Genomic DNA, 27,845 nt, shown 5'->3' with positions numbered 1-27,845 from the left:
ATGCAAAGTCAAGTCTGTGGCAATTTTCCCTGCCAATCAACGGATTTCCCCTGGATTTCACAAGCTTTGTAAGCCAGACCTCCTCATGAGTAGATCAGTGCTCCTCTCTTGAGAAAGGCAAACTAATATCCTTTGGTTTTAGCGTGAGAAAGACAAAGAGAACTATGACAAGGACAAACATCACATACCATTAATAAAGTATGAAAGAGTATTGTGTATTACAAAAAGAAGAAAAGACACTTAGCTGACCATTTGGCTTTCTTCTGTATTTCAGCCATCGGGAACACCCAGCTTTACCTCTCAGACAACATTATCAACAGTGGCAACTACCAAGGTAGTCAACATACATGACTTTGGGTCCTGTAAAGGCATATAATTCACATTAAAATGTCAGTATACCGCACTTTAGTGTTACCAGTACACAATCCTTGATATCGAAAGGTTTAACAAATGCATTCGCTAAGCCATCTTCACCTTACAGAAAAAAAATTAAAAAACCCCGTTATCTGAGTTTTGTGCATTTGGGTCCCCAACAAGACTTCAAGCGATTCCCTTCCCTAAAGCATTATCAGACTTCACACCACCTTTCTGAATAGAGAGGGGCTCTCACAGAAGTGAAGTTGTAAGAGTGATCTGTAACACCTTAACAAAAGAAAGTCTCCTGCCTATTCATTAAACAGAGAAAAATAAGAGTTAAACAGATGGGTTTGTACACCATTTTGGCATCTGGGAATGATAAAGTCTAGGGGCAGCTGGAGGACCACAGGGATAGCTCCCAGAGAGAAAGCCCATAGCACATTCAGGGCCAGGACAGTTAAGCCTAGAGACTTCTGAAGTGAGTTCGTTTGGAAAGTAACATACTTAAGGAAAACTGTAATGTTCTACAGGTTCTGGTTTTTTTTAAATTTTGTTTTGTTTTTTAATAAGTGATATCCATTTACAGATGCAGAATTGTCTGGTGATTTAAGGCTATTTAATAAAATCCTGCAATAAAGCTATTATAAAAATATGTGATCTGGACAGCTAATAAACAGCCTAAAACTTTTCACATCTTGTCCTTTCTGGAACATGTCAGGCCTAAAGCTTGTACAGCCATCTGAAAATGAAACTAGTTCAGAGAAAAACCTACAAAACAAATCAATCAATGCCTGTCACAGCACTGGAAAGCATATGGGCACCCGCTCCCTTGCCAGTACCTTCTAATCCTATACATATTCCTGAAGTCCCCACGACAGCCAACTGATCATCATATGTTTTATTCACAACCTACTCCAAGTCAGATCTAAAGCCGTTGTCCAAGAGATAGAACGATTTAAAGAATAACATTTTAGTGAGTTATATGCTTTGTTTTTTTCCCATCTCACAAACACTGAAATCCTTCCCCAAAAGCTTAAGCTGAAAAACCAAGTTAAGAGCTTGAAATGAGGAAACCAGAGGCTCATTGTGCACACTCACAGGAATTATGCTGATCAGAAAAACGTTGATTAGAAATTGAACCCATGCTTCTAGATAGTACATTAATGCCTTCATCAAAGTACCCATACCCCCGACTTGCCAGTCTTTAGTACTGTTTTCTTTCCACCTTACTCTCTTCAGCTTCTGGCCTATAATGCTCCCGTTTCCTACACTGGCTATATCACAGCTCACAGCAGACAAGATGAGTTTAGCCTTTAATCTAGCTACTTTCTAGGCAGCACGCCTACATGAACTCCAATGTCATTTAAAATTGCTCAGATGTCTCCAACATTGGTGAAGTCCATTTGTGATGATAATACCATTAAACAGTCGTCAAGACAGATTTGAGAGAAGACAGCAATTTAAGGTTCCAAAAAGTGGTTTTCAGCCTTTTATGAAAAACTAGGCATCCATAAGACAGCAATATTCTTTTGAAGTTTCTTTTAAAAACGCAGACATTAAGACATGACATTCATATTTCTGATAAGCAATAATTTATTCGTTCACAGCGTTACTAAGAATTTCTCAAACTTTGTAAAAGCCAGCACAGTTCCGTATTTTTTATCTCTCACGGCCAGACTGGTACAAAGAACTGTCTGATACGGATATTCATAGGTGAAAGGCATCTATTTAGGTCATCTGTTCTGCTTGCCTTCAAGTGCAGAATTATTTCTGGTAAAATATTATTTATATTAAGACTCTCTGGGGCTAAGATAAGTCAAAAGAGGACAAAAGACATATTGGATATGTTTACCTTGACACTTAGCAACTGCAAGGCGTCTCTCCAGACCCAACACAGAAGTTACGCACGCAGAGACCCTGAAAGCATGGCTCAAGTGGCTCTGCGGCTGCAGAACGCCTTTTCAGACTCAGAGAATTCCCCAGATGTCTCGGTGCTCTCTGAAGGTGAGTACAGCTCTAGACAGAATCACACAGGATATCAGAAAAAAAAGACACCATGTGGCTGGGAGGCAGGAGGGGCAGAGCTCGTGGCAGGTTTACAGCCTTCTTCATAGCTGTGCGAAATAGATACAAACAGTGTGAAGGTATCTTCCTGAACATGGCCCGATGACTGGTAGTTTCAGCACACCATGAGTTTAACTATTACTAAGTTTTTGTAAACCTTTCGATAAAGGACAGTTCTAAGGAATTATCTTAGGAAGATAAAGTCGTAACTTGGTAGATATTTATAGATACCTCCTTTCAGAACACAGCATAAAATAAAAATTATTTTCACCTGCCTACTCAGCACCAGCCTGAATTCTATCTAGAACAGTACCCTGGAATTCACAGTACCAACAAACAGCAAACTACACATTCATAACACAAAACAGATGAGGATACTTATACTTATGTTTTCCCTATATGGTTTATAAACATACACACACATACATAATGCTTTATCAAAAATATTTAGGAAGACTCATCCACAGAGCTGCAGCAGAAAACAAAGTCTGATCAAAATATTGATATTGCATTAAAGGAATAAGAAATTACCATGTAGCCTCCTTACGATATCTTTAGAAATTATTCTCTCCAAAGCTCTCTTATAAAGGTGAAAACTAGGAAAACTGTTTCTGGAAGAAACACTATACATAAACAACCAAATTAAAGGTAATCATGACAGACTCAAATGAACTTGCTTTGGAATTAGTGCAAGAAGGTTTAGTATGTGCAACAAAACCAAACTCATGCTAAAAACCCAGATGAAAGAATTAAAAACATCTATGCAAAAATGCAAAATGAGGTGCAATAAGTCAAAGAAAATATTCTATCTGCTTCAGTCTTGCTGAGTTAATGATGGAGAACAGAGGATGCAAATCTCATTGATAACTCGGGAACCCAGAAAAACAAGGAAATTACCTTCAGACTCTTTCCTTTCCTGCTCCAAACTTAAACCAGTATGAAGTATTTAAATAACAACTAATATAATTCTGTAATTATAGAGCAGTTGATAAGCATACTGGCATATATAGAAATATGTTGGCCAAAAATCTAAGATAAAGAAACTCTCTGTGATTTTGTGATAATGGTCAATACTGAGAAAACCGAAGCAGCCAGTCATCTTGGTTTATTAAGTGTTGGGGTTTTTTTTTGAAAGATTACCATTCCTAGAGAAACAGGTAGTAATATGACAAAATCTAAGTGCACAGCTGAAAGACCTTGAGGTTTGAATTACTATTAATAAAGACAAGAAGTGCAACTGATCCAACACAATTTACAAATGTTGTGACATTTGAACAGCAGGGAACCTTGCTTTTTTGCTATTCTAGTCATGTAAAAAACATTGAAATACTATTTCACAGGGCAACTTAGACCCACAAACTAAAATTAGGAAAAATTATTAATAATAAGCAGTTAGTATGTAATTTTATGTACGAGAAGAGGTATTTGCAAAATAATCATGTCTCAAAGAAATCTCAGAATAATAATCAGCAGAAAACCTGTTCATGAAATGTGTATAACAGAGGTTTTGCAGCACTCAAGAAATCTCACTGAGAGAAGCTCGGAGCATAACCCAAACTCTCCTGAAAGATTTTAGTAAGGCATCCCAGGGCAACACTGGGATTTCATGGAGTAGAAGACAGAGAGGGTATTCTACAATATCAGGCAAGATTATAATCTAGGTCACATGTAAAACCATAAATAGTACCCTTTGTCTGCAGAATATAAAATATTTAAAACCATTGTTGCGGGCCCTCTTGATGCATGTTATGGGGTGGTTTCTGTCTTGATTACATGCAGCTGAGTATATGAATTCCATCTTTTATTTCCATGTCAGCTGGATTTCTTCTGCAGCTAATTGGAAGCCAGAGAACTCTGCCTATGGGAAAGCCAGCAGCTATTGCAGCCTGCCTCCACTAGAATTTGTCTTTTGGAAGTATAACAAGGTCATTTTTAAAAGATACAAGTAAATGGAGAGGGGAAAGAGGAGGAGAGTCCAACGAGCAATGAGACAGTCCAGGTTATTAACTAGCATAAGATGAGAGAAAGGAGGTGGTACTATTCAAAATCCACCCCTTTGCTCATTAGTCATTGCTGTGACACACAACTGAAACATAACACTGGCAACTGTTCTTTATTTGGCAAAGTGGGATGCAGGCTAGGAGCAATTTACAGGCTATAAGAAATTGATTCTTTTTTTATTCTCTTGTGTATTACAAGTACAGGTCTACAAGAACACAGTGGTGTTTTTCTCCTGTTTCCCCCTTTCAGAACAGATGAGCAATGCGCACAGTGTTTTCTTCCACTACAAATAAGTGACTACTGCTTTTACTTGACGCTTGCTTTCCATTTTCCCATCAATGTCTAACCCAGGGAACTGACTCCTGAGCCTCCCCCCTGAATGCCATGTGGAATACACCGCCACAAACGTTTTGTAAGTCTCCTTCCATAAAATAAATGCAAAAAAACCCCAAACCCTAGAATACAAGTGAGTACTTGTTGAAATTCTGCTGTGCTCGAAATGAAGGCTAAGTCGAGTAGTTTACAGGCATCTACTGCAGGAGTAATAGAGCAAGAGAGAAACCAAGTAAAAGAACAGCTACAGCATATGCACTTCCAGTGGCTTCCTAGCTTACTCCAGTGTGGAAGAAGATACAGTTGTTTATAAACATGAGGATTTGCTGCTTAGTATTCTGTGAAAATGTAGGATTGACCTAACAAGCGTACAGCTTGCCCAAACTACTGCAGCATCAGATTCATTCTCTGTATCCCTACGATACTAATAAATAAGGGAGAACAACAAAGGAGGAGCCAAGGCACAAACAATTCATTTCCCTTTCTTAAAGTTCAGTCTACACCGTCCCTATCTATTAGAGAAAGACAAACCACAAAGGGTGATCAAGAGCTCTAGACAACCCATCAAAGGTAGTCTAAAGTCTTACTTGCTGGCTGAGCCTATCAACCAGAAAAGGCATGTCAGACCAGATCGAGATGTGCTTTTAGGTTATAAGAAGGTAATCTGCTAAGAGCAAGCTAAATGGGATTTCCGTTTAAATGCCGATTTCGTTACGCGGCGAAGCAGATTGTGTGTTCTCACATTAGCATCTCAGTTATCACTTCAAGCATGGAAAGTAGACACAGAATTAGGGATAGCAAATATTGATTATAAACTCAGAGTTTCTTACTGTAGCAGACACGCTAAATTCAACTTACACGCTCACCATGAACAGCCTATGAGATGGAGTACTGCAAGTAAGACAGTTACAACTTCCGGATTTATTGACTCATCTTACACAAAGGGAAGGGTGTCAAAAGATGTTTTGGATCTTTGACGATTTCTATAGACACTACACAGAATAATGAAATAATAAAGTGTGCTGGTGATTTCTACTGCACCCTAGCTTTTCAAATGTGTATGCATTACCTTGTTGAATTCTGCTTAGATACACAGTTAGGTGCTATACTCCAGTGGCTGGCACACGACACTGGAGGTTTTCTGAATTTTAACTCACTGTACAACTAGGGCAGTCCTGTCTATATCACTGCTTATGTTCACCCAATTATGAAATGAATATTTGGTAGAGCCTGAATTTACCTGAGAGCTATTGACCACATTTAAGTAACAAAGTTTTCATTTCCATCCACCAAGAAGCTTGGCTATCATTTGAAAACAAACAAACAAACATGAAGATCAAGAAAAGTAAGACTGTATTGCAAGCAACCATACCGTAAATTAAATGACTTTCATTCTCACTTGTCTTAAATGTCACTAATGAAAACCAAACCTTTTTGGGTGCATCTTAGAAGTCACATACAGCAAATAAAGAATTCCTGAAATACCCACCTATCCTCCTCTGACTGCTACGCTGAAGGTAGGAAACATGTAGGCAACTCATACATCTACCTGACTGCGTAATCTTTTCACTGTGAATGCGGTAGGTCTCTACTGTTCTAATCAGTCCCACAAAGTCCACGCACAAATACACAAGGATGTGTATCTGCAGGAGCACTAACAGGGCTACCTAACTTTTTGAATTAAGTCTTAAAGATCCTTGACATGGTAAAAAGACACTCTCAACAGTCACCTTGTCATAGTCTTCTCTTTATTAAAACAATTTACTTCATGTTGTTACTGAGAAATTTGAGTGCCAAATCAGTGGAACAGGTTACTACAGCAGTAATAGCCACAAAAGATTTGCTGATCTCCAGCAGAAATAGTTTAATGACAACCTAGAGGTCAAAATCTGTTTTCATAAATACAGGACATCATCTCAATACTCTGTATAAGGAGTCTATTCATGGAACAGTCTAAATCTTCATTAACACTTGCCAGTGACAAGTCTGTTTTACTGAAAAGCCACTCAGTGGCCAATATAATACTTTCACCAAAAAAAAAAAACCAAAAAAAACACCAAGGCTACAATCCTTTGCTCAACCTTATTTGCTCTACACTTTTGAGCAAGTTCTTCCAGACAATGCACTAAAGCAAAACAAATACCCTTGTTTTCAAATGTATTAAAAACTATTAAGATGCACTGTCTGTGGACAGCTACATAGCAATAAATATTGCAAAGTAATCTACACAAAAAGGGTTGCAAAGGTGACTGTTTGTAATCTGCTTAACAAGTCACAGTGCTACTACTGAGCCAGGAATCACAGATCCATCAGAAAGAGCAGCCTCAGAACACTTAGCTGCCCTGATCAAAACCCAACTTGCTCACTAGTGTCTTCTACTTCCTTCACAAAACCAACACACATGTAACACTGCAAGTATTCCGTATCAGTATTTCCAGGCCAGCTGGGGAAGGGCTCAAATACTGCATCTGAATTATCTGCTTTTGTCTGAATTAAAGGGAGACAGAGCAGGGACAAGGAATTGCAACAGAACCTTCTTCACTAGCATACGAGACAGTATGTTGTAATGTCCCTTTTGAGGCACACATCGCTATCAAGAGTAAAAATAATAGCTGTATTTTATTGCTGCGATACATGTGGTATCAGATGCCTGAGCAGAATTTCATGAATTGTTTTTATTAAACCACTGAGACAGCATTTTAAATAGCCACGAAGAGGGTTTCTCCTACTGCTGTCCACCATGCTAGGAGATTTAAAATAAATAGAAGTGCAAGAAGAACAGCTTGGGCTTAAAACAAGTTCTGTGCTTGTTCCTAGGAAGGGAGGTTATTTTATTTAAATAGATTTTATTTCCTCAGCCTCATTCCCTATCTAACTGCTGTCTCTTTTCAAACTCAGATCCAACTTAATCCCACAGAGGCAAGGGAAAAGAAAATCTTCAGCCTAAACCAAGAGAAAATCACTAGAAGACAAAGAAAAAAGCAGCTAACAAATCATGAAACAATGTTTCCACCTGGAGGTTTTTAGATGTCAACTACATTTTGTTGAAAATATTGGAAATTTGAAAGTCATAGACGCTACTAGGAACTCCATGAAGTAAGCATGGTGTGTTAACACAACACATGTTGCAATAGTTAATAAAACATTTCACAAAGCTTGGTTAAATAAGAAAAAATCTTGATAATATATGTTGAAGGGTTTTGAAAGACAGCATAATGTTTTCAATTAAATCACAGAAAAAAAAACCCCACACTCACTAGCCCAATTTAAAGTTTTTTTCAAGAATGCACTTTAGCATTACTAAGCTAAAATAATGATATAAAAATGGAAACAAACTGCCCTCAGCTGTGGCAGATCTCATTAAAACAAACTATTGTTTATAATGTATAAAAGTTATTTATTCCACATGCACTTGACTCCCCTTTATTAAGCGATCCTTTTCTCTTGCATCACCTTATTAGATACCTATTTAACACCTTATTAGATACCTATTTTAAGAGGTAAGAGGTTGCTTATAAGTAGCAATATGCTAGTATAGTAACATGCTTGTGTGGCAAAGGAATTTTTTCTCTCCTTCTTCCCCCTCCAATATAACTGCAGAAGAGAATAATCAACTGTGGAAAGACCTGAATACTTCAATGGGCATAAAAGAGGTACTGGCAATAAATTAGAATATTGCAGCCCTCTTTATGGGTTTCAGACATTGCTTCACAGCTGATACCATACATGAATTTTAAGCAGCCTGCTAGGTCAGGCTAGCTCTTGAGAAGTACTACAAGCCATTACCATACATCATCATCAGCTAGGTCTTAATAGCGAGCCTTCACCACAAAGAAATACAGCTTACTTACAGGACACTGGACGCCAAATCAGAACAAGGATCACTAAGTTACTCTAGCAACAGCGGAGCTTTTCACTCTCCCACATTTTCAGATGTCCTTTCAGGTGGAATGCTTCTTACACAAGTACCTATGCAAAGATCAGCCCCATTTAAAGTCATCAGAAGCCAACTTAGAGCACAGGGTCCCCATTTTTTTTAATCAATGCTTATTCCTACATGCCTCATTTGGGGCTGAGTCAGAAGTCATTGCTTCCCTTTCTGTTTTCCTTCTGCATGACATGGCAAAAAGACCCACAGGGCAGCGAACTGTAGTCCTATGTGTACAAGCCAATGTTTTGGCTGGACACATGACATGTCATTCTATGACCAGCCAGTTTAAAAAACAAACAAACAAACAAACAAAAACAAACAAAAAAGCCCCAGAACACAACCAACAAAAAGCAAGAACATGCAGTTGTTTATCTCCAGATGTATTGCACACTGAAAAAACGAAGCAATCACTCCCCACCTCCATAACAACTCTTGCATTAATGAAGTTCCTTCCTGTCTACCCAGTATGAAAAACAGCTTGATCCCCTATAAAACATTTTATACCTTTGATAAAGCATTTTAAATACAGAACTTTCAAAGGCGTTGAAAAAACAAACAAACAAAACAAACAGCAAACTCCTTTGTGTGAGCTGTTAGCATTTTGTGGATTTTTATTATGTATACTTGCAAAGAAAGCAAGAGTTAAAAATATGAACCAAACCCAGGCAAAGTTCTATTTCCCAGTAGCAGCTTTTTCTACTTTCTCACGTAAAGCTGCTTTAGAAGTTAAGCATGCCAGGCCAGGATGACAGAATACTGCAGGTTGCACGACAGTGCAGCAGGTGTGGTACCGCTGAATATAACGGGCCCACGGAGCAGCCAGGTTCTTAATGGCCGTGACTTCAGTCATGGGGGCTGCAGGTTGGCTAACCACCACCATAGTGGGCAGATGCAGGACTCTGAACTAGCTCCCGAACATTTAATCTTATTTTATCTTTTACATGAGGTAAATCTCTAAGAGAAACAGCAAATAGTCTACACAATGCATTTGCAGACAAGTAATAACATTTGGTCAGCAGGAAGAAGGTCCTGCACCTTTCGCCCCCACTACCTCTTCATTCAACCAGAAGATGCTGAAGAACATTTATAGAGAGTATTTCAGCAACAGCATTTGCAAAAAATATAGAGATAGAAGAGTCAGTTTTCTATACCCCTCCCCTCTTTCACTAACATTGCTCCTGCCCTTTGAAAAAAACATGAAATCTCTTGAGTGCTTTTATATCTTCAAGGGGTAAAAGTGCTAAAGAGCACGGCTGTATTTCAAACACATACGCACAAATCCGCTCATGACTGCTGAAGCTGTTCTGCTGGAAATGGTAAAACCAGCTAGAAATGCCACTTAGTGACAGACACAACCTTACAGCAAAGTAATAGGTGATGAGAGCTAAGAACACTGTGGTCACCATTTACAATATTTTACTAGTCTTCTCCCCTCCTACAGTGGTATTCCATCACTGCTGGACTTGTGAAGGGGTCTTGCTCTTACATTTGCCACCTTTTGTGCACCTAATGTACTCATCCAAAAAATCCCTGGTGATTGGAAACAGCAAACTAGAGAAAAGCACCGAATAATATTGGAAACTGAAAGTCCTTAAATTATTCAGAGAATTCAAACAGTTTTTGAAGTACACTGTGGCGTTTCGATAGCCATGTAATTCAGTCTGACATCATAAGCTACAGCACTGCAATGCTAATCTGGGAGATGACTACAGCTGTAAGGGGTTGATGCAGTCTTCATTTACACGTATCTCTGGTCTGTCGTCTCAAAGGACTGAGGACCTGCTAAATTCTAAATTCAATGGGAGCATCAGTCCACCCAGGTGTGGCTAACATAATTTCACTAAGGAAAGAGTAACAATGCCTCACTACGACTCACTGGTGCTTAGCATCACTACAAACTTTTTAATTTTCACATACAACTTAAGGAAACATCATGTATGCTGCAAAATCTTGTGATAGCCTTTTGGCAAAAAATTCAGCATGTAATGTGAGAGTGGGAATTTACTTGCTGGGACTACTATCTACCACCCTTTACTACAGCGTGTTCTCCCTTTACTACAGTACTTCTAATTGTTAAACCTCAAGACCTTTGTGTGGGCATTATCACAGTTACTTAAGTCAAAAGCTATAGCCCAGGCTCTGTCTAAAATCAGGAAGTTTCTCCACCTACCACGTACTCTTCTCCCTCCTCCACAGAGCTTGTTTGGGGAGGTGGAAGGAAGAGACAAGTTTTCCCATTCTATTTCTTTAAGGCATCAAAAGAAGTTACACCTGCTTATCTCAAAAAAACACATCGCTGTCCACTCCAAGACCTAGACAAAGTTATGATGACTCAGAAGATAAGAAACCCAATCTTCAGGACCTTTTCCTTATACTAGGGTACATCAATAGGAATTTTGCTACTCATTTTACGGAGTGGGAGGATACCCATCATAAGGGTAATCCTGATTTTTATTCTTGCTATTCCAACCTCTCACTAACTCCTCAGAAAGGAAGCAAGGAGAGGTTGGCACATAATTTGTTAAATTACAGTTCTCGAGCTTGAACTGTTAAGTCATGTTTAGTACAACTCAAAACAGAAGACACTACACAATCTTTATGAAGAATTAAAGATGCAAGAACGAGAACTTGTATTCAAGTGATTGAGGCAAAGTTATATCAAGCTCAACAGAAGCCAGGTACCACATTACTAACTCCCAGATTCAATCAAAATAGAGCAGGAATATTTAAATTGTAGTCTAAATTGGATCTGTAACAATCTTCATAGAAATAGGCAAGTCAAGTAGCAAAGTTATCTTTGGAAAAAAATCTATTAGCCGTAATGGAATGATAATCCTCTTAGATTCATTGATGCTGACAGATTAAATACTTTAAATTCATCTTTTATTTTGTTAGCTCATTTGACACAAAATAAGTCCTACATTTTTAATATTATAGTGGGAGTAAGAAGGAGTTTTGCTGTTACTGTGGCAAATTCGGTATTAATGGAATGCCTCTGGGTATTCAGTAGAACTATAAACCATGTTACCAAATGACAACTGGAAAGGACTAAACTTGTTTCCACTTTTAGCATCCTACCACTATTTATTAGAAACTAAATTAATATCACTGAACTTGCTTTCTATTTAGGAAAATCCTAAAAAGCTGGACTGATAACAAGGAAATGCATGAATAAACACGTTTTCCCTATAATGAAGTGTTAAATAATATAGGGTTACATATAGCGCCAACCTTTTGCTCCTAGTGTCAGGCTGGCACATCCCCAACAACGGAGCAGCCTGAAAGCTCCAAGCAATCCCTTTTCCTTTCTCCTTCAAGAAACCACCGTGCTTCAGCCACAGCAAAGCATTTTAGAGCCATGTTTCTCAGTCCCAGATGCAACTGCCACATAGACTCACCAAACTTACATACAGATTCTTTCTGCTCTACGTGAAAGTCCTAGCTACAAGATTACTTACTGTTCTAGTAACAGGGACTTTCCTGGTATTTTATTCACAAAACCTTTCAAAAGGCTAGTTTCGCACTTCTGCTGATCAAAATTAAATGTTGAGACCTGGAAGCTTTTCATTATAGAAAATTATTTACTGCCTAACCCTTTGCAATAAATTTTAAGATGTTTGCATTCACTCAGAAATAAATAATATATACCAGGCGTAATATCATACTTTATTTCTAGCTTCTTATGGGTCCCAAAAACCCCAACCAAAATCAGAATGGATGCAGCAGGCAGAGAAGCAAGACAAATCTCCAGCATCTCACCTCATGTTACTCCATTTCAGTTTAAGATACACCAAGTTACTCAGTTTTGGATCTACAGATTTGACCCATTGATGCTATCAGGATTCTATAGTTTATAATGGTAAATAAGAGGTTTTTGCACTGCTATATTTATCACTGGAATACTTGTCAGCTACTTTCACACTCTTTATAAAAGGGAAATTACTGATCATTTGCCTATGAACCATATAAGGAGGCTCAAAGTCTTAAGAATGCACAATTATCCAGGAAAAAAAAAAAAATTCCAGAATTATAAAGCTATTTTAACAAATCTATATATTTTTTCAAAATTACTTAGCTCTGAGAAGTACATGATGTGAATAACAACATTCAGAACTTTATCTGGAAGCCGTCAGTTAGGACACAGTGCTAAAGAGTAATGACATGCATTAAATATATGCACCACCTAGTGTCTTCCAGTGCATCCACTACATTCATTATTGATCTGCAGTACGTAGCTTTGGCAGGCAAAGTGTTGTTAACTGCTACCCAACATTACTTTTTTATTCCAAACAGTCCATGCTCTTCACAGCCAAGTTAAAAGACACGAAACAAAAAGTTCCAACTGAAAACTAGCCCTATCTACATTAGCAACAGTAAATACCTTACAATATATCATCGGCATCAAATACCTCCTGAACTCGATGTTGAAATTAATGTTTCAAAGGGTAATGGCTTACCACAGATCTTCAGCGGTTTTAAAACTGCCCTTAAACATAGCTAACCTGAGGCATCTGTCACCATAAAAGTCATAGACGCATCTATTGAACTGCAGATCAGATATGGTTTTATATGAAAGGTTGAATTCAATTAATAAAGCAAATTTGTTTTTCTGTAATGCAATTTATTATTAGGAATGGTGTAAGTATAGAAGCAATTTTGTGAGTAACCATTCACAATTTATAAGAAATCTCCATGTTTGCTCTTTTTATGTTCATTGTCTGCCAGGATTCAAGCAATTCAATTTCACATGCAGAAACGCTCACAGAAGAAAAGTTTTAGATCCACAAAAGCACTTTCTACTGAACAAAAATTAAGCATATCCAACCAGAAGACGAGTAATAGAACACTTATTTTAACCATTTACAGATGAGCAACCTGCATGGTATTAACACACGCACAGAACAAGATCCAAAATATTTTAGTTTATCCTTCTACAAATAAAACTCTCATCAACAAGGAGCAGACATTTTCAAAAAGCTTTCTGACATTCAACACAACTTAGTTATCAAAGCATGTTAAATATTATTTTAATTCTCCATTCAGCATAAAAGCAAAAAGCAGGTCTCCTGGAAAAAGTCAGAAGCAATTTTTTAAAAGTTTTCCTACTGTTGTTCCTATTGCTTCTTTAAAGCAGGCATGGATATGGAGAAACAAAGAAGAGCTCAGCAACACCATTTCCATTCATTTTGATTACACTTTTTATGTCTAGACACATTTAATAAGCTTTATCCTCAGATTCATTACGCTCTTTTATTACAGCATTTCAAGTGTTGAAGCATCCATTGGACCTTCAAAGTATAGAAGCCATTTAGAATTACACCCGAACCCCTACCGTACAGGTACTGTACACAGGGCAGGAAAAGTTAACCATCTCCTCCGAAAAAGGAACCACAAAGTCACTTTCTGCAACGTTACAGGTCAACTCTGGAGCTGGGACTAAACTGCAGGTACATCCAAGTCCCAACCAAGCCTTCAACATCTATGTTCCCTAGTCATGATGGTTACAGAACTGGGAATGACTGGCATTAGGCAGTCCAGACAGTACAGGAAACTGGTCTGTTGCATTCACAGACTAGATGCTAAAGCTTCACATCATCTCTACCTCGCAAAGTTGCCTGGCATGCCTGTTAATGGCAGGGCCTCTACTAAAAATTTTTTTCTGTGAAACAGCAGACTCGCAGAGCACATATTTGGCATCTAAACTGAGCCACCTCACAGGCCAGCTTCCCCTCAGATGGCAACCGAGTCACAGCCAGCATCAGCTGGATGCAAAGTGGGTAACTAGCACTAGGACTTCCCATTTTGCATTACTTTTCCATCAGAAATGTCCAGACCCAGGCTGCTTCTCCTTTCAATTGCTTGCAATAGGTTTGTGGCTTTTAAAAACTCTTCAGAACATTGTTATCTAGAAATTAAGGTCATTGGCTGCTTGTAATTTTTCTCTTTCCACAACACATTAAGTAGAGGTTTCCAATGAGATGTTCGCAGTAGGAATTTCAAACATGTACGGTAACATATTTTTTTTTTTTAGCAAAATACAAAAAGACTAGGATAGCTGTATGCTGAAATTATGTTTATGATGCATGCACGTAATGTCACATACATATTCTTATCTGAAAAAACACGTTAATTTGTTATTGTTCTACAGACACAGTATTGCACAAAGAATACCTTGTATAAGCAAATTAATTTGATACCGCCTATTCAACCTCTTCAATAATCCAAAGCAAGCTAATTGCTGAATAAATTCAAACCATGCTAAGGTTCTAAAGGAAATATTTTTAACCTAAATGGAACTAAATTAACTCAGTGCATGAGGGCTTCAATGACATCTATAATTTTTTAAAATTCAAAAAAGAAACAGGCAAAAACCAGACAAAAATACCTACAGCAGTAGTCAGCAGAATATTCATTAGGGAACATCACGTTTAAGTATAATTGCCCTCTGACATCCCCTGCATGGAAATTCCCATAAAGCCTTTGGCAGTAAGGAGTATCGGGCAAGTAACTGGACTCCACTGACCAAGAGCCTGCAGTAACAGTTTCTTTATTAACAACATTTTTTAATGGTGTTAAAAAAAGGCCACAAAAGGGCGAGCGGGGAGGGGAAGATGGATGAAAACGATATTGATCACAATTACGCAGGTAAATCACAAGGTTCAGATTACTTAGGCTTGTACATAATGTTAGCATCTTCCAGTACCTACTCGCAAGATGCTCTAAAATACGGTTTATTGACCTCTAATGAGATACAACGGAGTGGTAAAAATTTCATACTTACTTATGCTCTAAGCTAAGGCCACATGATAAAACATGACTATTAAAGTTCTTTAAAAGTATAAATAGAAAATGACACATTTTTCTATTTTATACAAATGAATCTGATCATCTGCCTCACTGCAACAGCAGCAGCATCTAAAAACAACTGAAACAGCAGCCTCTGGTGTTAAATTTCTGCTCTTTTTCTCAGACTCCACCGTTCACCAGAAAGCAGGACTAAAAATACAGAAAAGATACACCAAGTGGCCCTGAGGAATCCTTTGCACCATAATTAATTTTCCATCTTAGCATATATCATACTGTTTGTGTTTGCCTTCTATAATTCACTGTGAAAATATCATCAGATTAGCTTCTATCCTGCACTGGTGAAAATTCATCTTGATGCAAAGTCCTCCTACTGTAGAAAGAGAGAAATTTTCTTTCATAGCATGGAAAGCTCATTTCACCCCTGTACAGACCAAGCTTTATTCTCTGCATCTGAAGAGACAGAAATTACACATCTCTCGAGCACATATATGAAGCAGCACATGTGTATGAAGGATGAGCCAAGAAAAACCACCCCTGCAATACACTATCTTAAAGGGCAGAATTATCCTTTCTTTCCAAAAATCAAATATTTTCACAGAGACGCTTGCATTAGAAAGAAAGCGCATGACAGAGGCTGCGCACACCTCACTTGCAGGACAGGATCACATGTATAGCTCTTCAGGTTTTTGAGTGATACAAGGAAAACTTACTGCCATTCTCATCGGTAGCATTCCAGAAATTCATAGTATGCTCTCTGTGCAAAACAGTAATATACCCAAGTGTTATCAGTGTGAAGGTTAAAATAGTCCTCGTAAGGATTAGTGTTCTGCAACAAACAAAATTAGAGCGTATTCATGTCCAAAGTCAGTCTTCTACTCAATAGGAACGTTCAGACTTTGCCGTTCTTTCTCTGAATTATCTCACAAACTATGTTACAAGAAATCACAAAGACAGTAATAAATGCAGAAAAAAATCAGAACTAAATAGAAGCCTTAACAAAACTACACAATGACTTAAAAAAAGACACACACATAGATACTCTATGAGTTCCAAAACGTGACAACTTCTGCATCATGCACCCAGTTTTGAAACACTGCTCTTCAGAGCCCCCAAATTTCCTGTGGTTGTAGGGAAATTAATTACTCTCTTTCAAAACCTTAGTTTCTCGACCTATGAAAACAAAAGCAACACTATACCACATGCAAACTGAGCCTGTATCATTGTGAAGATCTGAGAAAGATGATAAACTAATTAGTAAACAAATCCACAAGTACAGGAAGTTTATTTTCTGAGCCATTACAAAGTGAAATAATATAAACATGGACAGAGAAACTCACATAAGACACTACACATTACAGGGGGAGTGGAAGGATGGTTCAAAGCAGAGCACACGGCTTGTTACTTTAAAGAACACTTTGTCCTAACAAAACAAAAATACAACATTATCTGAATGGAGTGATTTGAACAAAGTCATACAAGAGATTCCTATAGCACCCATGTCTCGCCTTAATTTTCCTTTGCTCCTATATCACTCATTAAGAGTATTTCAAGTCTACACCTAGCTGAGATATTAATAACATGCATACTTCAAGATCAAATAAATCAATATGCTGACATGGTGTGTATTCAGTTGGGGCTGGCATGTCAGAAACATTTCAAATAGTAAACTGTTGACTGTACTTACAAATAATCAAACAGCTTTACTCCCAGCAGGGTATCAGGAACAGAGAAAGAGAACTTGAGACAGTCTAATAAAGCAACAGAAATAACATATACTTCCTTCTGGATGTAGAAATCAGGACAGCTAAAAAACCTCCCTACTCTGTTAATGCAGTGTAAACGCTGAAGCAGAGCTGGCCGCAGCAAATCAACAACATTCCTCAAATAAAGCATCAGTGATAGCTCTCACACAGCTCCAAGCTGGTGACAATGAAGTACTTTGCAAATATGGACAGAATTCTCAGGTACACAAATGAAATTCTAGCCCATTTATAATGAAATAAATGGAGGCTCATCTAATTTGCACAAGGACATTATTAAATGCAAGACAAAAGGTACAATCAGGACACAAATAACTTGCATACCAGTCCTGTCTTCACCACTAGATTTATTTCAGTATCAATAGAATTTGCTATTTTTACCTTTCTAAAACAAGCATTATTTCTCCAAGAGCTCTGCTGTCCGGAGGCTGGTTTGTCTTCTTGGCTCCTGGATGCAGAATAATACTTTAAATATGCAGCTCTCCGGGCTGCATCTTATCAGTGCTTTTTATGTTGAAAAACAATTTAAAAAGAACAAAAATTTTCAGACTAAAAGCAGATCTTTGCTTCAACAGCTTACTGTCCACAGACCCACCCGTATTCCAGTAGGTGACTGAGCGGAGCATTTTATCATAATAAAATCAGTAGCAATATGCAGGGCTACCAAGCCATACAGTAAGTGCCATACTACTGGAAAAGGAAAATACCTAAACAATGCTTATTTTGAACAAAATGTACTCAGATCTATAAACACCACGTAACACATAGCTTTAGGCTTTAATATCAAGACACAGAAGAATACTAATGTTCATGTTTTACAGACATCTTTATTCAGATACATGCAACCCAAAATTAGTTTCAATGCGTCAATGAGATAATAAATATTAGCGACTCTTCTCATTTTCAAATTACCATAGTGCCTATGCAATTTTTACTGTAAAATAAAAGCCCAAAGCTATATATGTATATTCAATTCCAATAGATTTAAAATGCTGCATGAAGCGTACCTACAATCATTTCATTTTTCTTTAAACCCTATTCAGAATAGAATCCTGGCATACAATTTGTTTCAGAGGCAGCTTTTAGACAACTTCATAAACTAAAATCTTATAGCTCAATGGTTTGTTAACTGAGGTTAACTCCTTAAGCCAAAGCTACAAGTACACACTATGCAACATTGCAACTGAGAGACTACAGACACCAAACTGATGAAAAAATATACTGTTCTTTCAAGTCCAAACCCAGTTCTGCTCCAGTCTAGAACTTGAAGTGTCCTGCGTGGCAAATTTTAATTAAATAGTTGAAACTTGTTCCTTAACAGCAAGAGAAGAGTCACCCTGCTACGCATGACCCACAGTGTGAAATTTCAGATGCTTACAGGGCCTGATCCTGACCGTACTTCACACAGGGCAAGAACTGCCACAGAGTTCTACCAGATGTGTAAAACGAAAGGCCATAAGCACCTCACATCGCTGATTTAAATACGCATGCATTCTTTCACAGTCACAGATGTTTCTTGATGAAAGTATTTAAAAAAATTAAGAAATATTAGACTTCATTCTAGTCTTATCATTTATTTCACTGTTCTCTGAAGTGTTATTTTTTTTCAAAGAACCACCAAAAGGCCACATTTTGTCTGTTACACAAAAGCCTCTCAGATTACCCCTCTGCTGGACCAGTCATTGGACCTGAATGGGAGAACACAGCAGCTGAGGTGGCCAGTAAGGTTCCCAGGAACTGTGGCAAGATGTCCTAATCCGCTAGCTACCTGCAGGTGACTTCCTATGCAGAGACCAAAACCCATAAAGCAGATACAAGAAAATGGAAGCACAGGCACAACAGGCACGCAAAGAGGGACCTCCACAGAAGGGCTAGTGTCGAAACAGCGAGAGGAATCTTTTAGGATCTACAAAGTCTGATTGAGAGAGTACTTCGTTCTGTGAAAATAAGCCATTTGTAAAGAACATAGCACTACAGACTCTAAATGCAGAAACTACATCTTACCAACAGCAGGCACCTTCGTCCAAAAAGGAAAACATAACACTAGATTGTCTCCCCTTCCCCTGCTTCCCAGGCTCGTTCCATACTTTAAGAAGCCCAGATATAGCAGCCAAGGTGTCGGGGATGCCAGGCAATGGGGAGCTGTTCACATCCTTTGGCTACCTGCCCTGAAGAGATTATTTCACTCAAGTGATTTATCAGGAAAAGTTAAATTAAAAAAAGGACTCCGAGCATCTCAAATATCCACCTTACACGTACATAAAAAATACACGTGCTCGTGCGTACGCACATCCAGCCTCAGGCACTTGCACTGCTTGACAGGTAATTAGATTCTCATTGCCAGAAGAGGTCATCGAATCTCCCAAACCCCATCATTTCGGGACACCTCGACTAGTCGCTAGGACCATCGTATTTCTTAAAGACGCTGTCCAAAGGGGCCATGCACTGGATTCCCAAGGATGCTTCTGCACTTAACAGCCTGGAGCTCTCCCCGCCTATTAAACCAGCAGCCCTGTGGTAAATTATCTCCGCTCCGAGGATCCGAACTACCGGTGCAACCACAGTTTCCACCGCAATGCTCCGTCCCGCCTCCCCGCCACGGACCAACTCGGGACGCGCTGTCCCGCAGCAAAGCGCGTTTCCATCGCCTCCCGCCCTTCCCCGCGGCGGGGCCGGGTCGGTATTTCTGGCGGGGGCGCCCGCTGCCCCTCCTGTCGCGATACTCACGCACGCCCGGGGCTGCGGGGCTCCCTCAGCCGCGGCGGGAACGGGGCTCCCTCAGCCGCGGCGGGAACGGCCCTCCCGGCGCGCGCCGCCCTCCCCCGCCTGGGAGGCACGGGGCAGCGGGGGGGCGCGCGCGGAGCAACCGGTGGGACGGGAGCCCCCCCCCCACCCCCCACCCCCAATCCCCACCCCGAGCGCGGGGCTCCCGCCGCGAACTTGCCGGGGTGCCCGGGGGGGCGGCGGGGGGCCCGCTTACCTCGCAGGGCGGCCGTCCGGCTGCAGAGCCCCAGCAGCAGCAGCAGCAGCAACAGCCGCCGCCGCTCCAGGCGCGGGGGGCAGCTGCTCCTCGCAGCCCCTCCGCCCATGCTGTCTCCCCGCAACTCCCGCGCCTCTCCCCTCCGGAGAAGGGATGCAAATCTCCTCTCGGTCCCTCCGGAGTCGAGCTCCAGCCAGAAAATTCGCCTTTTTTGGGTGTTTTTTTTGTTGTTGTTGTTGTTGCTGTTTTTTGTTCCCCCCTCCCAGCCCTCCTCTCTCTCCAGATGCGGGAGGCGCCCCACGCCCGCCCAGGCACGGCGAGGCGAGGGCGGGCAGGGGCTGCGCTCCGCCGCTCCGCTCCGCGCTCCGGCCGCCGCCGACTAGCCAGCCGCGGCGCGCGCCCGCATCCCTAATGAGCCGCCCCTCCCCCGCAGCCAATTAGGCGCGCGCTGGGCGGGCTCTGCCGCCGGCGCGCGCGGGGGGGGGGGGGCCAGGTGCGCCGGTCAGGCCCCCCCCCCCCCCCCCCCCCTCCCCCGCAGCGTCCAGGCCCAGAGCCGGGCCCCCGGCCCCGCCCCGGGCGAGCGGCGGCCGCAACTCGCCCGCCTTTCACCGCGAGGCGAGGCGAGGCGGCGGCTGCCGGCGGCGGCTCGGCCCAAGTTCGGAGCACAAACGGTGCGGGACCCGGCCGCGGGCTGATGTGGGGAGCGCATCCCCCCCCCCCCCCCCCGGCTGCATTCACTGCAGGCGATCCTGCCCTCGCAAATTCACACATCTGGGCACAAGCCCCTAAAAAAAAAAGAAAAAAGTACTACTGTTAACAAGAACATGAGGAAAATACTACGACAGCCATCCCCCACACCCAAAGCAAACACACTTTGGGCCGCCTTTATTAATATTGCATGGTTCTGTGATCAAAAATTCTTTTTCTTGCCAGAAGTGTCACTGTTTCATTCTCCCTTCCCCCCATCTAATTGCATATAAATATTTTTATTATATACTTGATAAGGAAGTATGACATATACAAGCAAATCACTTCTACAAGACCAAAAAATCATCAGCATGCTCAAGTGAAATTGCTGCTGCTCTACTCTGACTCGCTTTGATCAATAAGAAACAGAGGGCCAAGGCCCGAGATTTTGGGAATTTGTGTAGGCGTCTTCAACCACAGGGATCAGCGGGGAGAGGGGCGAGGAAAGGAAAAGAAGCCACCGTGAAACGTGGCGTGCCAGCGCTGCGAGGGGGATACAAACCTGCACTAAGGGAGCAGAAGAAGGTACCAGATGAGATCTGATACCAATGAAGAATCTCACCACAGCTAGGAGCAAATGGATCATGTTTGTATCATTGTGACGGTAAGAGAATTATCGCTGTGGAAGTCAAAGACGGTACATTCCCTGGCCAAGATACTACAATGTTGCATCGGTGTGCAAAACACCCCTGAAATACAGTATTTGCTCTCCATTCCCCTGTCTCTTGGAAATAAAACTCCATTTTCACCAGGTGCCGAGACCGTAAGAGTCAGAAGACAGGGCTTTATTCCCATCCGTGCTTTACACTTGACCGATTGCAGCAAGTTCACTCTACTCCAGCTTCACAAAATCTAAAGCGTACACATACCTGAAGTTTAAGGGGACTCGGTTACTGCCTACAAAATGTTTTGAAATCCCTGACTGATAAATTCTGGAAAAATGCAGTAGGATTAGTTACATATAGTTACGAACAAGGCCTGTCCATTGGTCCTCCTGCAGGCTAGCTTTGTACTGTTTTCAGGAGGAAACAAATAATTAAAGCAAAAGGAATTTGTAAACAGAATTTTAAGAGAAAAAAAATCAATATCTGAGAACATCACATCAGAAGATCTCTTATTCCCTTTCCATCATGTGTTTGCTAGACTTCAACGCACAATGAAGAGCAGAGCTGCAAAGGCAGAGAGCAAATATATGAAAAATACATTTTCTTCAACAGCCTTTTAGGTCATTCTCCACATTCAATGGGTTCCAAGGGAAAAAAACAACAAAAAACCCCATAAAAAACCCCAAACCACCGAGGAACAGAACTGCAAAGCTACACAGGGAAGTTTTTACATGTCAGAGCACCTAGCATACTCGCTTTAAAGTCTTAGCCTGTCAGCAACATAACCCTATTTTCTAGTACATGCATACAGCCACTTTTGCTTCGAGTCCAACTAATTATCTATTTTTGCCTATGCCAATGAGTCAGTGTTCGGTGCTTTAGATAAAAATATCAAGTTCTCCGTTTATAATGCAATTATGAAGGGGAAGAAGAGAGCAAAAGTAGAAGAAAGGGCAACAGCTGGTAACTTCAATCGGCGTACTTGGAAATATAAATACGCAGAATGTTCCACAAAGATAAATTCTCAGGGTGGGGGAAATATGCAGCAGTTTCTGAGCTGGTGAAATGCAGCTACAGATGAAATTATATGTTGTTTAAGCACTGATGCACACTGATAATGTACAGCACCTTACCGAAACAAAGCTCCGCGTATGCTATGGCAGTCCAACGTGCCACTGTATTTCTAAGAGTGGAGGCTATTTACACAGCATTTTAACAAGAGGAAAGTCACAAGGAAAGCAACAATCTACCTTCGATATCAGGGTGTGGGCAAGAATGAAAGAGAAGACAGGAATCCACCCAAAGAGGATTAATGGAGGAAAATGGAGGAAAATCAACAGAGAAGCTGAAAATGCTGCAAGGAAGACATTTGTTCTTCCCCGGCACTTCAAGGGTTAAACTTTACAATGAGCAATATCCATTTTCGGACAGAGTCCATATTCCACACCTGGGATTCTAGATTTCCTAGAATCTGAAAGTCTCAAGTTTGATGCAGCTGCTGAAAAAAAGACACTGAACAGAAATCAAAGAGGAGAAGCAAACACCACCAAAGCAACTTGCTCGAATACCTTGATGCCAGCAGCCAGACAGTAGGGAGGTGCCTGTGGGAGGGCCAGACACAATCTGTAACCCAAAGTCTGGACTCTACTCTTCAGCTCTGCCACCACCTCGCTCAACAGCTACTTCTGAGCACGTTTCTTCCCCACTTCTCTGCATCTCCGGTTACATCTCCTACTGTGCCATTGAGCTGGTTGCTAAAGAGATTTCTACAGTCTTCAACCACATTAACTTATTAAACACACAGCACTTTACAACGACGAAGTAAACTTTTCTAGCTAGAATATGTCAATACCCTAATAATTTTCAATAAGCCATACAGCTACAGCCTGAAGGGGGGAAAAAAAAAAAAAAATAAATCAGCTCCTCCACCCTGGAAGCTCAGCAGAATGTTCCAGCTGAGTCTGCAAAGGTGCTTTCAGTATCTATCTCTTCTCAAGTGCAACATAAAAATTTGCAGCCAGGTGATTACTTTTTGTTTCTTATTTGATGTATGACCTTGGAGTAACCCACCTGTGATTTGCAATAAATCAGAATTCACATCACCTGTATGCCAGATAAGAGGCTGGGGGAGGGTCATTGCTGACATGCTCTCAGGAGCAGGTGAAAAGACAGCTGCTTCATTTTGCAGCTCTTGCAAATAAAAACATACCTAAGATGGTACTGGTATCTGATAGAACGTACCATTGCTACACTCAACGTATATAATGGTAAAAGGAGAATAAACGCATCTAAACCATTGATGTATATCACAGAGAACATTAGACGCATACCAGTTGGCTCTAATGCAAGTATTCACATCTGTACAATAGGTAAATAATTCAGGAGCAAGCAAGAACATCCAACTGTAACAACAAATAAGTAATGAAATTATGTGAAGCACTTTGAATGGGCTCAGTTGTAGTGACACAGAAGCCAATAAAAAAAAAAAATCCTACTTGCTTTTAGCATATTTCCAACATTTATCCTTCCCCTTCTCTCGCTTTCTCTCACAAGAGTACCCTAAACAAAATGGGATCTGAAAACAATCCAACCCACCTGGAAGACTTGTAATTGTGAGAAAGTTGTGATACTACCTGGCTTGATTCAGCAATACCTGCAATCTGATTATATACAGAAATAACGTAGGGACGAGCCTGTGGCCTCGAAGTGCATTCCAGCGAATTGGGTGTTCCATTTTATGGCATCAAAAGAAATGGCCCCCACTGTCATAATGCAAGAAAAAGAGGAAGTCTGGGCTCAAACAATTAATTACAACTCCTCTCCATGCAGCAAAGGTAGAAGTGGATTAAGTTCCCCCCGTGGTAGCTCTCAACACTTCCCTCATACTGAGATGGCATTCTGTGGGTCTGAAGACCCAGGTGTGCGTGCATGTGTCAGGAGGAACAAAAACATTGTGTTTTTCTCTCCACTGCATACCTAACACAGAACACAAGCAATGCATTCAGTCTGTAGATGCTGGTACAAATTAATTGCTGAAGCACCTGAAAGACAGGAGAGCTGCCTTAGCACGTGCTCCCAGTCCGAGGCTGCGCAGGAAGCACGAGATGGTATTAGTGTGTTTAAGGGTCCCTATCTTCCACAGTTTGGTTCAAGGTACTACTTGCTCACAGCATTTGTGGCTTGATTTCGAGTTTTCAACACATTTTGACGGCGGGGCCCGTATTTGGATTGCCCAAATGTAATTGCCCAATGATTGCTGCACCATACAGATGTGCTCTAGATCATTACCGAAGACTAACTCCAGCCCGACATATTTTTAGTTGTGGAGATCTGTATCACAGTCCTATATATGCACATTTTATAAAGCAATCCCAGAGGACACAAGAGCGGGACTCAAAAGGAACTAGCCAAATTCATGGGCAATAAGCACATCAGTGAATATTAAAACCAATATATTGTATAAGCAACCTCCAGTTCAGGAAGAACCTACACATCAATGGCTGGAAGATGAGAGCATGAAAAGTACGCTACGCTTTGTTTGCCTAAGCATCTAGTACTCCGCTCAGAGACAGGTTACAGGGCAGATGAACCACTAACAGTCCGACCAACGAAGCCATTCTTACGCACTGAACATACAGAGATAATGGATGAGTGCAGCATTCCACAAGGCATCATGAATATGCAGAAACACAGCTGAAATTCAGCCTGTTCTTTTTCCTTTGCCCTCAAGTTTATGATAGCCTATAGCTGCCTCTCTGCTATTCTGCAGGGCTCTCTCCAAATAAAAGATAGAGATGGATGTGTTAGTGAGGAGCTTTGGATCACCTGACAGTTAAAGAACACAGTCCCTCATATCCCTCCTCCTTTAAAGAACGCGCTCTGCCAGGCCAACAATAAAAACAACGGCCAGATATTAGTTCTGTCCAACCATTTCTCCATCTCTGCAACAAGGTCTGCCTCAAAAGTTCGTCCTAAGCATGGAATGCCTGATTTGCAACACCCATTTTCACTGCGCATATCATGCAGGCAGTTCTGTGCCCCGCCAACTTCACGATGCCTGGGATATTCTGCGGGCGGAGAGAGCAACTTCAAGGTAAGGGTTTTGCATTTCCACAACATATAACATAGAAATTTAAAAAATAAATTATAGCAAAGAAAAGTTTTATCATTTTCTTCTCCTCTTGTGCAACATCCCTCACTCCTCTGCAGAAGATGAGGGTTTCAAGGTTGCATTTCCTTTAGAATTGGGTCTGTATCTTTATGTGACTTTGTAAAATCTTAGAAAATAATAGGACCTGCTACCCCAAGTACAACAAAAATATTGAGCAGCAAGATACAATACTGGATCCAGCCACATGGTACTTGGAAAAAATCTCTAGCAGACTGAGTTGCCATAGCATCTGCTGTACCACTATTAATTGCCATCATACATATATGTTAGATTTTAATCAGCCAGCCACAGCCTGCACCTAAGCCTTCCATGAGTAGTTTAATTTTCAACTGTGTTGTACAGTCTCTTCAGTAGTATTCTAGGAACTGAGAGTACATAGGCTAAAAACTGATCACCTACGTATTGAGTACCAGCTTTGTAATTTCTGTGCACCGTTGCTAATGCTGGATTTGCAGCTCTGCATTAGGACATCTAGTGGCTGAATAATTTACTGTATATATACACCTATCTGGATATATTATTTAGATTTCCTGTCAAAAAGCTCCCATCTACTTTTCTAAAGCTTAGTAAGACTTACTTGAGAGCATATCAGGATTTCTGCATTATTCTGTTCTGCAATATAACCCCAGCCCATTGCTGGATAGAGCAAGCGTGAGCACAACGAGAGGGACAGGTATATAGGCCAATTTCTACTTTCTCTTTCAGCAGGATATCACAGCAGCGTGCGTACCTCTGATCCATAATGTAGTCTTACTCTTTGCAATGTACATAACTGTTCTTAGCTTTAGTTTAGAAAGATTTTTCCTTAGCCTACGTTTTAGTAACTTGAAATGAGACAGTGTTGCTCTCAAGTTTTGTTATTTGTGTTTCCATATTAATAAAAAATTATATAAACCCTTTTATTCTAAAGGATAAACTTCAGCCCCCTCAGTGACAGAGAAAAACCCCAACCCATCTTAAAAAAATGCCCATGATGTTTCTTTAAACAATTCCATCCCACTTGCTTTAAAGTGAAGTCACCATTTGAGCTGTCATAAGCCATCATTTCTGATGAGTTAAAATCTATATTATTTTTAAATTGATTAATCCAAGATGAAATACAATACAACTATTTGCATTTTCGTGTGTTTACTCATTCCAAAAATCGACAGACACCACAGAGCAAAGTTAATCTGATGAAAAGGAAAATGCTGAAGCGGTTGGCTGTGCATCAGAATAGGAAAATGTGGATTAACATGCCAAGGGGGTGATGAACATTTGAACTTCACTAATCGATTTTAAAAATCATAAGACCCAGGCATTTAGAAAATGTCATAATCTTAATACCTAATTCACTCCTTGATTTGTAATTTGGAGAAATCAGCTGCACTCGAAATTTTACCTGCAGCATTTCCTTCAGTTGGGCAAAGAAGAATTCCTACTTCAGCATTAATTATTATTTTCTTTCCCTGCCCTTTTAGATTTCTCCACAGAAATTAATACTCTGATCCCACCTACATTCACTTGTCGCACATCCAGGCACTTTTGTTGTGGCTGCAGCTGGATTACAGGCAAAGGGCAGCTATTCAATATGCTCTCACCTCTGTACAAAAAGCTCAGACTGCAAATAGAAAGCACACATCACTGGTACTCCCCATCCTTTAAAGTCACTCACTAAGTATCTATTCCAGATTTAGCATCCTGGCTCAGATCTTCCTGTCTGAACTTTTACTTGGAATGGGAGGTGCACGACAAGAAATAGATGATCCAAGGGTGAGATGTGCATGGATTAGAAGGCGTGCTTTGAGAGCAAACAAAGAAAATCAAAAGCAGCAGGACATTAGACAAGCAATTCAGTAGCTTAGCTATTTGTAATTTGCGGTTAAGAAAAAAAAGAAAAAAGGTTACACGTTCAAGCAGTAAGAGACTATCTGAAAGATTCTTCAAAACATTGCAGACATTGCCGTACAGTTCAGAGCTGGCAGGGATGCTACCGTCTGTGAGCAAGAGTATAGTTAGAGGGCAAGGGACAAGAAACACTGGGCAAGTCTGTTTCTGTTCTGCCAGCATAGAAAAAAAGTGAGTGACATGTCTAGCTATTTCAGTCTCA

General features: G+C 40.6%; 1 protein-coding gene across 1 annotated transcript in view; it reads right to left on the bottom strand.

Annotated features, from left to right (window-relative positions):
* The window catches only part of UNC5D (unc-5 netrin receptor D), a 175,511-nt gene extending 154,927 nt beyond the window's left edge, over window positions 1-20,584 (bottom strand). Inside the window, exon 1 of the mRNA XM_087762975.1 lies at window positions 20,234-20,584. Within this exon, the coding sequence (XP_087619101.1) occupies window positions 20,234-20,342 (109 nt within the window). The 5' untranslated portion in view covers window positions 20,343-20,584. The remainder of the gene's footprint in view (window positions 1-20,233) is intronic.
* Between the last annotated feature and the right edge of the window lie 7,261 nt (window positions 20,585-27,845).

The sequence above is a fragment of the Nipponia nippon genome, unplaced genomic scaffold (genome assembly GCF_047370975.1).
Source record: "Nipponia nippon isolate SJK-2023a ecotype South Korea unplaced genomic scaffold, ASM4737097v1 scaffold_27, whole genome shotgun sequence".
NCBI classification, from domain to species: Eukaryota; Metazoa; Chordata; class Aves; order Pelecaniformes; family Threskiornithidae; genus Nipponia; species Nipponia nippon.
The sequence above is the reverse complement of the archived record's forward strand: the minus strand, read 5'-3'. Positions and strand labels throughout refer to the sequence as shown.